The sequence below is a fragment of the Oncorhynchus mykiss genome, chromosome 27 (genome assembly GCF_057628025.1).
Source record: "Oncorhynchus mykiss isolate SJ-2025 chromosome 27, ASM5762802v1, whole genome shotgun sequence".
NCBI classification, from domain to species: Eukaryota; Metazoa; Chordata; class Actinopteri; order Salmoniformes; family Salmonidae; genus Oncorhynchus; species Oncorhynchus mykiss.
The window spans coordinates 24979887-24994796 of record NC_143048.1 but is presented as its reverse complement, the minus strand read 5'-3'; the positions used below and the strand labels follow the sequence as shown (position 1 = coordinate 24994796).

The following is a 14910-nucleotide window of genomic DNA, read 5'->3' as shown; positions in this document are numbered from 1 at the left end:
CAAGTCATGTACCCACTTGTGTGTCAGGAGTTTTAATGTTTGTGCTGTTGTCTCACTATTTCAGTAACATCCCCAGTGTTGAGCCAGACTACCAGAGCTACACACCTCAGACCCACACGCCCTTCATGTCCAACAGTGCCCCACCCAGCAACAGCGGCACAGGCATCCTGCCCTCCCCAGCCACACCCCGCTTCTCCGCCCCCACCCCACGCACTCCCCGTACCCCACGCACCCCAAGAGGGCCAGCCAGTGTCCAGGGATCGCTCAAATATGACAACTCGGACCTCTACTCGCCCGCCTCCACCCCTTCCACCTGTCGACCTCTCAGCTCAGTGGAGCCAGCCACCGTGCACTCCATCCCTGAGGCCCATAGCCTCTACGTCACCCTCATCCTCTCTGAGTCCGTCATGAACCTTTTCAAGGACTGTAACTTTGACAGCTGCTGCGTGTGCGTGTGCAACATGAACATCCGTGGTGCAGATGTGGGTGTGTATCTTAACGACAATGGCGAGGCCCAGTACCCCTGTACCTGCGGTTTCAGCGCCGTGGTCAACCGCCGCTACGGCAGCTCGGCTGGGCTCTTCCTGGAGGACGAGCTGGACCTGGTGGGGCGCGACTCAGACGCTGGCCAGGACTCTGAGAGGCGTTTCCAGGAGCTGCACGCTGCCTCCCTTCACAGGACTGGCAACCCCAAAGAGAGGCCCCCAGACGAGCTCATCCTGCTGCTGCAGGACCAGTGTACCAACCCATTCTCCCCCATGGCTGGGGTGAAGTACCCCAGGGCTCTGTCCTCAGGCCCCTCTCGCTTTTCTCTACGGGTAGAGGAGAGGGACTGCTATAACGACTGCTACATGGCTCTGGAGCATGGCCGGCAGTTCATGGACAACATGTCAGGAGGCAAGGTGGACGAGGCACTGGTTAAGAGTACGTGTCTACACAACTGGCCTAAACGCAAAGGTGAGTCCACTCCTTCACTCATTGACAATGCACAAACTTGTTTCCCCTCCTGCTCTCTTCCTCCATTTCCTTTCTTCCTACTCTTATGTGAAACACAGTCTTCTTGGTTGGATGTGTGTTTGTATGATGTTGATCCCTCCCACCCACTGTCTCCCCCTCCAGCTGCAGAAGTGAGCAGGCTGTTCTCTCAGGATGTGCTGCGGGTGTTGCTCTCCCTCCAGCCTGTACTCCAGGATGCCATCCAGAAGAAGAGGAGCATACGGTCCTGGGGAGTTCAGGGACCTCTCACCTGGCAGCAGTTTCACAAGATGGCCGGCAGGGGATCCTACGGTAAACACAAGGAGGATGATGATAATAATACTACTTAAAGATGAATGCATCCAGGGCTTTTTCTGTATCAAAAAGGGGCTTAGGTGGTGGCCTTTCGGCGCAGCTGAATTGAAGAGAATTCTTTCAATTCTATAAATGTCTGCATGGAGCTGAGAATCTTTTTCCCTTTTAAATCTAATTTCCTGCAATTACATGCATTTTGCCATGATTAATGCTGTGTTATTTTGCTCCAACATAATGACAAAATCCATACTACAAAATGTATTGTTTTCTAAATGTCATTCACCCTGATTGTCTAGCTTTTATTTTGTTAGTTCTCAAATATTATATTATAAAAAATATATATATATAGGTCCGTTGTCTTTTCTAAGTACTTTATATCTTGTTTACGTTTACACAAAGCATTTTTTTTTCAGTTACTGGCCCAATCTTGTCTGCTAGGCTACCTGCCGCCCTTAACTAAACTTTGCAATGAGTCTGACTATGCCTCCTCTCTGAACCATTAGGCACTGACGAGTCTCCAGAGCCCCTCCCCATCCCTACCTTCCTGGTGGGGTATGAGTATGACTTTGTGGTGCTGTCGCCCTTCGGCTTGCCTTACTGGGAGAAGCTGCTGCTGGACCCCTTCGGCTCCCACAGGGACGTTGGATATGTAGTCGTCTGTCCTGAGAACGAGGCTCTGCTCCGCGGCGCTAAGAGCTTCTTCAAGGACCTTACGGCCGTGTACGAGGTAAGCAGATAGACACCCCCCCAAAGTCTAATAAAATATAAATTTTTAAGAAAATTGGTACGTTTACCCATGATTTTCTCTTTGCAGGCCTGTCGATTGGGTCAGCACAGACCAATCTGTAAGACTCATGCAGATGGCATATTGCGGGTTGGTACGGCAGAAGGCAGGAACCTGGCAGAGCAGCCCCTCAGTGATTGGTTCCTCAAAATGGCCAGCAGCAACGGGAACAGCGAGGCCTTCAGCAAACTCAAACTCTACGCCCAAGTATGCCGGCATGACCTGGGTACGTCGTTCATTAGATTGCCATCTTCTTTTTCAGGAGATTGTACTGAATAAGAGCTGGGATCTCTTGTGTTTATAATTTTTTATTTGGCTTCTACAAAGGCAAGTTGGGTGTCTCTTAATATCTGACAATATCTGTCTTCTTTTTCGCAACTTTTTTGTTACTCTCCTCAGCTCCGTACCTGGCTGGGCAGTCTCTGGACAGCTCTCTGTTGAACCAGCGCAGCCCCACTGTGGCCTCTCCCCAGTCGTCCTCCTCCCAGTCCCCCTGCTCCACCACCACCCCCTCCTCAGGCCCCCAGAGCTCCACCAGCAGCAGCACTGCCCAGCCTACCAACAGCACACCACCCTCCTCCACCATAGGCCCCCAGGCAGTGGGAGGGATAGGGGGGGTAGGAATGCCCTCAGCCAAGCCCAGCTCCTACACACCATACGGGACATCAGGCCTGCAGGGCAGCGTCTCCCAGAACGGGCCCCAGTCGGGTGCTCAGACCACAGGAGAGACTGGCCCCACTGCCAACCAGCCCCAGGCCACCACTGAGCCCGTGGAGACGTATGTACCCTCACCATCTGACGTCCTCTGGTTTAGTCAAACTGATTTTCTGTAGCACCACTTGTAGCCCTGAGTTTGTAATTTACACGCACTTGGAATAGGCTGAGTTACGACCTTACCCATCTCCCATTTTATCCACTGCTTGTCTGGAAGAGAACATATGGATTGCTAAATATCTTTAATCTAATACATAAAGCTAGTTGATTATTGGTTGTTTGACCCGAGTGCTTCTCTCTCTATAGCACGTTGGAGAGAGATAAGGTTGGTGTCCCTACAGACGGAGAGTCCCATGCAGTGACGTTCCCCCCGGCCATTGTGGTCTACATCGTGGACCCCTTCAGCTACGAGGACGGGGAGAGGGACACCCACTCCAGTGTGTGGACGCTGGGTCTGCTGCGCTGCTATGTGGAGATGCTCCAGTTCCTGCCGCCTCACATCAGAAACTCTGTGTCTGTGCAGGTAATGGAGGACTTGACACATGTAGCCAGACTGCAGACCATTCATATTTATGTTCAGCACATTGGCTCTTTTGACAACAGTTCTCAAACACCTGTGGGGTTGGTGTGGTTAAAACATTGGTTGTAACTATGTGTTGTGTTGGTCAGATCATTCCCTGCCAGTACTTGTTGCAGCCAGTGCGCATTGAGGAGCGCCATCTCTATGGTCAGCACCTCAAGTCCCTGGCCTTTTCGGTGTTCACCCAGTGCAGACGGCCCCTCCCCAGCAACACCAACATCAAGGCTCTGACGGGCTTCGGCCCTGGCCTGGCCATCGACATGGCACTGAGGAGCTCCGAGGTAAACAACACATAGGAAACGGCACTAAAACCTCACAAATATTATTAATGGATTGATTTAGATTGCTTATCAGTTCTAGAAATTTGTCACAATGTGAATGGTTTGTTTAACATAACATCCTGCTCTTTGGCAACTCCTTGCATATACCTTGATGATCCAAGAGACCACTGCTCTGTTGAATAAATCACAATGGCTTACTAAATGCAGCTTGCTAAGTGACACACAAGGAACCATTGGTCTGACCCTTTGACTTTCACACCTATGCAGAGGCCGGAGTGTCTGCGTTTGTACACACCACCTTTCATCCTGGCGCCCATCAAGGACAAGCAGACAGAGCTGGGGGAGACGTTCGGAGAGGCCTCTCAGAAGTACAATGTGCTGTTTGTGGGCTACTGCCTGTCGCATGACCAGCGCTGGCTCCTGGCCTCCTGTACTGACCAATCAGGAGAGCTGCTGGAGACATGCATCATCAGCATTGACGTGCCAAACAGGTCAGTGACACACATGTACATTGGTAGACACTCAAATTCCATTCAGAATCTGTCTCTTTTGTGACTTTGTTGTGTCCTCTGTAAAGGGCTCGGAGGAAAAAGGGTTCAGCCAGACGGCTGGGCCTGCAGAAGCTGTGGGAGTGGTGTCTAGGCTTGGTACAGGTGACATCACTTCCCTGGAGGGTGGTGATTGGCCGCCTGGGCAGGATTGGCCACGGAGAGTTACGAGGTATGCCGCACAGAGATGTATGTATGCCACACAGAGAGGTGTGTGTGTGTGTGTGTGTTATTTATATATCATACACCCCCCCCCCCCCCCCCCCCCCCAGTTGAAGTTGACACACTTAGGTTGGAGTCATAAAAACCAGTTTTTATACCACTCCACAAATTTCTTGTTAACAAACTATAGTTTTGGCAAGTCGGTTAGGACATCTACTTTGTGCATGACACAAGTAATTTTTCAACAATTGTTTACAGACAGATTATTTCACTTATAATTCACTGTATCACAATTCCAGTGGGTCAGAAGTTTACATACGCTAAGTTGACTGTGCCTTTAATAACAGCTTGGAAAATTCCAGAAAATGATGTCATGGCTTTAGAAGCTTCTGATAATTAACATAATTTGAGTCACTTGGAGGTGTAGCTGTGGATGTATTTCAAGGCCTACCTTCAAACTCAGTGCCTTTTTGCTTGACATCATGGGAAAATCAAAAGAAATCAGCCAAGACCTCAGGAAAAACATTTGTAGACCTCCACAAGTCTGGTTCATCCTTGGGAGCAATTACCAAACGCCTGAAGGTAGCACGTTCATCTGTACAAACAATAGTACGCAAATATAAATACCATGGGACCACGCAGCCGTCATACCTCTCAGGAAAGAGACGCGTTCTGTCTTCCTGAGATGAACGTACTTTGGTATGAGAAGTGCAAATTAATCCCAGAACAGCAGCAAATGACCTTGTGAAGATGCTGGAGGAAACGGGTACAAAAGTATCTATATCCACAGTAAAATGAGTCCTATATCAACAACCTGAAAGGCCGCTCAGCAAGGAAGAAGCCACTGCCCCAAAACCGCCATAAAAAAGTGAGACTACAGTTTGCAACTGAACATGGGGACAAAGATCATACTTTTTGGAGAAATGTCCTCTGGTCTGATGAAACAGAAATAGAACCGTTTGGCCATAATTACCATCGTTATGTTTGGAGGAAAAAGGGGAAGGCTTGCAAGCCGGATAACACTATCCCAACCGTGAAGCACGGGGGTGGCAGCATTATGTTGTGGGGTGCTTTGATGTAGGAGGGACTGGTGCACTTCACAAAATAGATTGCACCATGAGGAAAATTATGTGGATATATTGAAGCTTGGTCGCAAATGGGTCTTCCAAATGGACAATGACCCCAAGCATGCTTCCAAAGTTGTGGCAAAATGGCTTAAGGACAACAAAGTCGAGGTATTGGAGTGGGGATCACAAAACCCTGACCTCAATCCCATAGAAAATTTGTGGGCAGAACTGAAAAAGCGTATGCAAGCAAGGAGGCCTACAAACCTGACTCAGTTACACCAGCTCTGTCAGGAGGAATGGGCCAACATTCACCAACTTATTGTGGGAAGCTTGTGCAAGGCTACCCAAAATGTTTGACCCAAGTTAAACAATTTAAAGGCAATGCTACCAAACACTAATTGAGTGTATGTAAACTTCTGTCCCACTGGGGATGTGATGAAACAAAAGCTGAAATAAATAATTCCCTCTACTATTATTCTGACATTTCACATTCTTAAAATAAAATGGTGATCCTAACTGACCTAACACAGGGAATTTGTACTATGATTAATTGTCAGGAATTGTGAAAAACTGAGTTTAAATGTATTTGGCTAAGGTGTATGTAAACTTCTGACTTCAACTGTGTGTGTGTGTGTACACACACACACACACACACACACACACACACACACACAGTACCAGCCAAAAGTTTGAACACACTTACTCAATTAAGGGTTTTTCTTTATAACTATTTTCTACATTGTAGAATAATAGGGAAGACATCAAAACTATGAGTCATTTAGTAACCATAAAAGTGGTATGCAAATCAACATTTATTTTACATTCTTCCAAGTAGCTACCCTTTGCCTTGACAGCTTTGCACACTCTTGGCATTCTCTCAACCTGCTTCATGAGGAATGCTTTTCCAACAGTCTTGAAGGAGTTCCCACATATGCTGAGCACTTGTTGGCTGCTTTTCCTTCACTCTGCGGTCAGACTCATCCCAAACCATCTCAATTGGGTTGAGGTCAGGTGATTGTGGAGGCCAGGTCATCTGATTCAGCACTTCATCACTCTCCTTGGTCAAATAGCCCTTACACAGCCTGGAGGTGTGTTTTGGGTCATTGTCCTATTGATAAAACAAATGATAGTCCCACTAAGCGCAAACCAGATGGGATGACGTATCGCTGCAGAATGCTGTTGTAGCCATGCTGGTTAAGTGCCTTGAATTCTAAATAAATCACCTACACTGTCACCAGAAAAGCACCCCCCACACCACCACCTCCATGCTTCAGGGTGGGAACCACACATGCAGGGATCATCCGTTCACCACCTCTACGTCTCAAAGACACAGCGGTTGAACCAATAATATCACATTTGGACTCATCAGACCAAATTACAGATTTCCACTGGTCTAATTTCCATTCCTTGTGTTTCTTGGCCCAAGCAAGTCTCTTTCTTCTTATTGGTGGCCTTTAGTACTGGTTTCTTTGCAGCGATTTGAACAGTTGATGTCTGTTACTTGAACTCTGAAGCATTTATTTGGGCTGCAATTTCTGAGGCTGGTAACTAATGAACTTATCCTTTAAAGCAGAGGTAACTCTGGGTCTTCCTTTCCTATGGCGGTCCTCATGAGTACCAGTTTCTTCATAGTGCTTGATGGTTTTTGCAACTGCAACGTCAAGTTCTTGATATTTTCCAGATTACTTTAAGACATGAAGGTCAGTCAATGATGGACTTGTTTCTTGTTTTGCTGATTTGAGCTGTTCTTGCCATTTTTAATATGGACTTGGTCTTTTACCATATTTACCATCTTCTGTATACCACCCCTACCTTGTCACAACGTAACCGATTGGCTCAAACGCATTAAGGAAATAAATTCCACAAATTTACAAGGCACACCTGTTAATTGAAATGCATTACCTCATGAAGCTGGTTAGGAGAATGCCAAGAGTGTGCAAAGCTGTCTTGAAGGGTGGCTATTTGAAGAATCTCAAATATAAAATATATTTTGATTTAACACTTTGTTGGTGACTACATAATTCCATATGTGTTAATTAATAGTTTTGTCTTAACTTCTGCAATGTAGAAAATCATAAAAATAAAGAAACCCTTGAATGAGTAGGTGTGTCCAAACGTTTGACTGTGTGTGAACACACACACACGGACACCCCTTCAAATTAGTGGATTCCGCTATTTCAGCCACATCTGTTGCTGACAGGTGTATAAAATCAAGCACAGAGCCATGCAATCTCCATAGACAAACACTGGCAGTAGAATGGCCTTATTGAAGAGCTCGGTGACTTTCAACGTGGCACCGTCATAGGATGCTGCCTTTCCAACAAGTAAGTTTGTCAAATGTATGCCCTGCTAGAGCTGACCCGGTCAACTGTAAGTGTGTGGAAAGTGCAAGGGCCACGCAAACTCACAGAACGGGACCGCCGAGTGCTGAAGTGTGTAGCGCGTTAAAAGTCATCTGTCCTCTGTTGCATCACTCACTACCAAGTTCCAAACTGTGCCTGGATGCAACGTTAGCACAAGAACCAATCGTCGGGATCTTCATAAAATGGGTTTCCGTGGCTGAGCAGCCGCACACAAGCCTAAGATCACCATGCAGTGCCAAGTGTTGGCTAGAGCAGTGTAAAACTCACCTCCATTGGACTCTGGAGCAGTGTAAACATGTTCTCTGGAGTATGGAATCATGCTTCACCATCTGGCAGTCCGGAGAACAAATTTGGTTTTGGCGGATGCCAGGAGAAGTGTACTTGCCCCAATGCAAAGTGCCAACTGTAAAGTTTGGTGGATGAGGAATAATGTTCTGGGGCTGTTTTTCATGGTTCAGGCTAGGCCCCTTAGTTCCAGTGAGGGAAAATCTTAACACCACAGCATACAATGACATTCTAGATAATTCTGTGCTTCCACTTTGAGGCAACATTTTGGCGAAGACCCTTTAATGTATCAGAATGACAATGTCCCTATGCACAAAGCGAGGTCCATACAGAAATGGTTTGTTGATTTGGTGTGGAAGAACTTGACTGGCAAAGGCCTGACCTCAACTCCATCTAAACACCTTTTGGGATGAATTGGAACGCTGACTGCGAGCCAGGCCTAATTGCCCAACATCAGTGCCTGACCTCACTAATGCTCTTGTGGCTAAATGGAAGTAAGCCCCTGCTGCAATGCTCCAACATCTAGTGGAAAGCCTTCCCAGAAGAGTGTAGGCTGTTATATTAGCAAAGGGGGGGCCCAACACCATATTAATGCCCATGATTTTGTAATGAGATGTTCGAGCAGGTGTCCATATACTTTTGTTCATGTAGTGCATTTATTTTATTTAACCTTTATTTAACCAGGTAGGCTAGTTGAGAACATGTTCTCATTTACAACTGCGACCTGGCCAAGATAAGGCATAGCAGTGTGAACAGACAACACAGTTACACATGGAGTAAACAAACAAGTCAATAACACAGTTGGAAAAAAATAGTCTCTATACATTGTGTGCAAAAGGCATGAGGGGGGTAAGCAATAAATAGGCCATAGGAGCGAATAATACAATTTAGCAGATTAACACTGGAGTGATGGATGATCATGTGCAAGTAGAGATACTGGTGTGCAAAAGAGCAGAAAAGTAAATAAATAAAAACAGTATGGAGATGAGGTAGGTAAATTGGGTGGGCTATTTACAGATGGACTATGTACAGCTGCAGCAATCGTTTAGCTGCAGTAAGTGATACAATGAGTTGTACATGATTTGATGTGCCCTGATGACATTCTCCCTCTGTTCCAGACTGGAGTATTTTGCTGAGCAGGAGGAACCTGCAGTCTCTCAGCAAGCGCCTCAAGGAGACCTGCAGGATGTGTGGCATCTCTGCCGCAGACACTCCCAGCATCCTCAGCGCCTGCCTGGTTGCCATGGAGCCCCAAGGCTCCTTTGTCATCATGCCAGGTAAAAATGAACAGAAGTTGAACCTTGAGCAATGGCCTTGCTTCCCCTGTTTGTGAGTCCACTGAATTTCCTGAAATGTTTTGGATGTCTGTATCATGTTAACCCTTCTCTCTGCTGTGTGTAGACTCTGTGTCGACAGGCTCAGTGTTCGGCCGCAGCACCACTCTGAACATGCAGACGTCCCAGCTGAGCACTCCTCAGGACACGTCCTGCACCCACATCCTGGTGTTCCCCACCTCGGCTATGGTGCAGGTCAACAACGCCACCACCGAACAGAACTTAGACATCGCCTTCAACCCCATCAACCCTGGTCAGTCACACACACACACACACACACACACACACTGTAAATGTTGATGCCTTTCTATGTTCTGGCTGTAGTCTGGCTCCACACGGCGATGTTACTGAAACGGAGACAGAGCAGCTCTCTGTCTGAGCTAATGGGACATAGTCTTGAATGACCCTTTGTTTATCCCTCTTCATAGATGGTTCAGATGGGATGGGCATCTTTGACCTGTTTGATAATGATATGGTGGACCCTGATCTCATCAACATCCTGCCCAACTCCCCCACCACCTCCCCCGTTCACTCCCCCGGTGGACACTATCACCAGGGGGGAGACGGCAGCAAGGTAAGCCTCTCTGCCCCTCCACAACACTACCAGCAGGAGGATGCTTACCTGACTGCTGGTAAATGAAGGTTGAATAAGTATTGGTGTCAACCTATGTCCCGGTGTGTTCCAGGGCCAGAGCACAGATCGTATGGAGTCCCACGAGGAGGCCCTGAACATCTTGCAGCAGCCTATGGCCCTGGGCTACTTAATCTCCACAGCCAAGGCTGGCCCCCTGCCTGACTGGTTCTGGTCCGCCTGCCCCCAGGCACAGAACCAGTGCCCACTGTTCCTCAAGGTACTTACAGTACCAGTCAAATGTTTGAACACACCTACTCATTCCAGGGTTTTCCTTCATTTAAAAAAAAAACTATTTTCTACATTGTAGAATATATCAACTATTAAATAACACAAATCTAAATATATTTGAGATTCTTCAAAGTTGCCACCTTTTGCCTTGATGACTGCTTTGCACACTCTTGGCATTCTCTCAACCACCTTCACCTGGAATGCTTTTCCAACAGTCTTGAAGGAGTTCCCACATATACTGAGCACTTGTTGGCTGCTTTTCCTTCTATGGTCCAACTCCTCCCAAACCATCTCAATTTGGTTTAGGTGATTTTGGAGGTCAGGTCATCTGATGTAGCAGTCCATCACTCTCCTTGGTCAAATAGCCCTTACACAGCCTGGAGGTGTGTTGGGTCATTGTCCTGTTGAAAAACAAATGATAGTCCTACTAAGCTCAAACCAGATGGGATGTTGTATCACTCACTACAGAATGCTGTTGTAGCCATGCTGGTTAAGTGTGCCTTGAATTCTAAATGAATCACCAACAGTGTCACCAGCAAAGCATCATCACACCACCTCCATGCTTCACGGTGGGAACTACAGTGCCTTACTTGCGAAAGTATTCGGCCCCCTTGAACTTTTCGACTTTTGCCACATTTCAGGCTTCAAACATAAAGATATAAAACTATTTTTTTGTGAAGAATCAACAACAAGTGGGACACAATCATGAAGTGGAACGACATTTATTGGATATTTCAAACTTTTTTAACAAATCAAAAACTGAAAAATTGGGCGTGCAAAATTATTCAGCCCCCTTAAGTTAATACTTTGTAGCGCCACCTTTTGCTGCGATTACAGCTGTAAGTCGCTTGGGGTATGTCTCTATCAGTTTTGCACATCGAGAGACTGACATTTTTTCCCATTCCTCCTTGCAAAACAGCTCGAGCTCAGTGAGGTTGGATGGAGAGCATTTGAACAGCAGTTTTCAGTTCTTTCCACAGATTCTCGATTGGATTCAGGTCTGGACTTTGACTTGGCCATTCTAACACCTGGATATGTTTATTTTTGAACCATTCCATTGTAGATTTTGCTTTATGTTTTGGATCATTGTCTTGTTGGAAGACAAATCTCCGTCCCAGTCTCAGGTCTTTTGCAGACTCCATCAGGTTTTCTTCCAGAATGGTCCTGTATTTGGCTCCATCCATCTTCCCATCAATTTTAACCATCTTCCCTGTCCCTGCTGAAGAAAAGCAGGCTCAAACCATGATGCTGCCACCACCATGTTTGACAGTGGGGATGGTGTGTTCAGCTGTGTTGCTTTTACGCCAAACATAACGTTTTGCATTGTTGCCAAAAAGTTCAATTTTGGTTTCATCTGACCAGAGCACCTTCTTCCACATGTTTGGTGTGTCTCCCAGGTGGCTTGTGGCAAACTTTAAACGACACTTTTTATGGATATCTTTAAGAAATGGCTTTCTTCTTGCCACTCTTCCATAAAGGCCAGATTTGTGCAATATATGACTGATTGTTGTCCTATGGACAGAGTCTCCCACCTCAGCTGTAGATCTCTGCAGTTCATCCAGAGTGATCATGGGCCTCTTGGCTGCATCTCTGATCAGTCTTCTCCTTGTATGAGCTGAAAGTTTACAGGGACGGCCAGGTCTTGGTAGATTTGCAGTGGTCTGATACTCCTTCCATTTCAATATTATCGCTTGCACAGTGCTCCTTGGGATGTTTAAAGCTTGGGAAATCTTTTTGTATCCAAATCCGGCTTTAAATTTCTTCACAACAGTATCTCGGACCTGCCTGGTGTGTTCCTTGTTCTTCATGATGCGCTTTTAACGGACCTCTGAGACTATCACAGTGCAGGTGCATTTATACGGAGACTTGATTACACACAGGTGGATTGTATTTATCATCATTAGTCATTTAGGTCAACATTGGATCATTCAGAGATCCTCACTGAACTTCTGGAGAGAGTTTGCTGCACTGAAAGTAAAGGGGCTGAATAATTTTGCACGCCCAATTTGTCAGTTTTTGATTTGTTAAAAAAGTTTGAAATATCCAATAAATGTCGTTCCACTTCATGATCGTGTCCCACTTGTTGTTGATTCTTCACAAAAAAATACAGTTTTATATCTTTGTTTGAAGCCTGAAATGTGGCAAAAGGTTGCAAAGTTCAAGGGGGCCGAATACTTTCGCAAGGCACTGTACATATGCGGGGATCATCCGTTCACCTACTCTGCCCAAGCAATTCTCCTTCTTATTGGTGGCTTTTAGTATTGGTTTCTTTGCAGTGATTTGACCATGAAGGCCTGATTCACGCAGTCTCCTCTGAACAGTTGATGTCTGTTACTTGAACTCTGAAGCATTTGAGCTGCTTTTTGAGATGCAGTTGACGCTAATGAAATGATCCTCTACAGCAAAGGTAACTGGGTCTTCTTCCTGTGGCGGTCCTCATGAGAGCCAGTTTCGTCATAGCTCTTGATGGTTTTTGCGACTGCACTTGAAGAAACTTTCAAAGTGTTTATTTTCCCGGATTGACTGACCTTCATGTCTTAATGTAATGATGGACTGTTTTTGTTTCTCTTTGCTTATTTGAGCTGTTCTTGCCATAATATGGACTTGGCCCTATTTGGTAAAATATTATCTTCTGTATAGCACCCCTACAACACAACTGATTGTCTCAAACACATTAAGATGGAAAGAAATTCCACAAATTACGTTAACATGGCACACCCGTTAATTGAAATGCATTCCAGGTGACTACCTCATGAAGCTAGTTGAGGGAATGCCAAGAGTGTGCAAACCTTTCAAGGCAAAGGTGGCTACTTTGTAAAACAATATAGTTTTATTTGAGATTCTTAATTCTTTTTTGTTGGTTACTGCATTATTCTATGTGTGTTATTTCATAGTTTTGATGTCTTCACTATTATTCTACAATGTAGAAAATAGTCAAAATAAAGAGAAGTCCTTGAATGAGTAGATATGTCCTTACTTTTGACTGGTACTGTACCTACCTACTGCTCCTCTGACAGTTAACCTAACGCTCACTCTGCTCTCAAAGGCGTTTGTTCTTCTCTGGTCATAAAACTCAGCAGCACTTTTATGCTTTACTTGATCAGGAGTCCTGTCATTTGAATGTTTCCCTTTTCTAATCTAACTGGTGTGACGTTTGTTAATCTAGCTGACCTCTTGTTTGTCGTCACTCCCCAGGCCTCCCTGCACCTGCACGTGTCCTCGGTCCAATCAGATGAGCTTCTCCACAGCAAACACTCCCACCCTCTGGACTCCAACCACACCTCAGATGTGCTCAGGTACACTGCTCAATATGGAATGAAAGCAATGGGAAATACACTGATTTGATAGGTAGAGCATAGGTTTATTAGTTAAGAGGGGAATTTAATGTATAGTTAGTTATACATAGTTATGTGTTCTCTGCCCCTGACAGGTTTGTGCTGGAGCAGTACAATGCCCTCTCCTGGCTGACGTGTGACCCTGCCACTCAAGACCGGCGATCCTGTCTCCCTGTTCACTTTGTGGTGCTCAATCAGATGTACAACTTTATCATGAACATGCTCTGAACAAGGATATCAAGTGGAATCTATGGAGCTCATGAAACTAATGGGAGGGTGTTTCCTGGAGTGGATGGACCCTCAACACTTCAGGGTGGGGGCTTGGCCATAAGGAATCTCCCCCAGCCATCGTCTCCATGGCAGCACTGGAGGTGTCCTATCAATCAAATGCCAAGTGTCCATTTTATCATTTTGGATAAGGGACTTTTCATAAAGGAGAATAAGTTGTCTTTTTAATTATCTTCTGATAAAATGTTAGCTTAATGAAATGCCTGCATATATATTATTTATTGTAAGTTTAAATTTGTCATTTTTATTTCTTTTATATATATAAAAAATCTGATGGTGTGTATTGCCATCTCACTTTAAAAGGAATTGGTTTAAAATGTAATCACATTTTTTTTGAATTACAAAACTGTAAGCTGCATTTGCTGTAGGCTGCTTTTAGAGTCATTTTTTTAAAGGGTATTTACATTTTAATTCCCCTGATGTACAGATAGGTAGGTTGGGCATTTATATCCCTTCCTTTTGAGTGGACAGGACTTACAGCTCAGCTACAGTGGTAGAGTCTGTTGCACAGTAATTCAATGCATTCAGTTAAATGGGATATGAGGTACAGATTGTCAGATTTATATATATATATATATATACATATATATGTATTTTATATGACGGATTTAGAGAATTGTGTGTGTGTGTGTGTGTGTATATATGTGTGTGTGTGTGTGTGTGTGTGTGTACATATACATGTGTGCCGCAGCTTCTGTTTTAGGAATAAAGTGCGTCTACCTATCATTTTTCTTGGTCTCTGTTATGAAAACATTGTTTGCAGTGTTGGGAAATGGAGCGCTTTGTACATAATTCTAACCCTAGCTTTTAAATATATCATAGTTAATGCAAATGTTACCTCTTTCCTTGTTAGCCACTCCCTCACTGCTGGTTGAGTGTTGGATTGCCACTTTAATGAGCTGTTTTAGGGGTTGCCTGGGCCATGGGTGGGTTTCAGATGGATCCTTAATGCACCACAGGTTTAGGGTTACCCTCATTTAGCCCCTACCCCAACTAAAGGGATTTGGCAGGTCAGTA

General features: G+C 45.3%; 1 protein-coding gene across 1 annotated transcript in view; it reads left to right on the top strand.

The window, feature by feature from the left end:
* The window catches only part of LOC110507820 (mediator of RNA polymerase II transcription subunit 13-like), a 33695-nt gene extending 19076 nt beyond the window's left edge, over positions 1–14619 (top strand). The window contains exons 16-30 of the mRNA XM_036964820.2: positions 65–957; positions 1120–1287; positions 1794–2017; positions 2105–2300; positions 2474–2852; positions 3095–3311; positions 3458–3649; positions 3917–4140; positions 4227–4369; positions 9193–9351; positions 9476–9661; positions 9837–9982; positions 10095–10259; positions 13466–13566; positions 13701–14619. Of these exons, the coding sequence (XP_036820715.2) occupies positions 65–957; positions 1120–1287; positions 1794–2017; positions 2105–2300; positions 2474–2852; positions 3095–3311; positions 3458–3649; positions 3917–4140; positions 4227–4369; positions 9193–9351; positions 9476–9661; positions 9837–9982; positions 10095–10259; positions 13466–13566; positions 13701–13833 (3526 nt within the window). The 3' untranslated portion in view covers positions 13834–14619. The remainder of the gene's footprint in view (positions 1–64; positions 958–1119; positions 1288–1793; positions 2018–2104; positions 2301–2473; positions 2853–3094; positions 3312–3457; positions 3650–3916; positions 4141–4226; positions 4370–9192; positions 9352–9475; positions 9662–9836; positions 9983–10094; positions 10260–13465; positions 13567–13700) is intronic.
* The last annotated feature ends 291 nt before the right edge of the window (positions 14620–14910 follow it).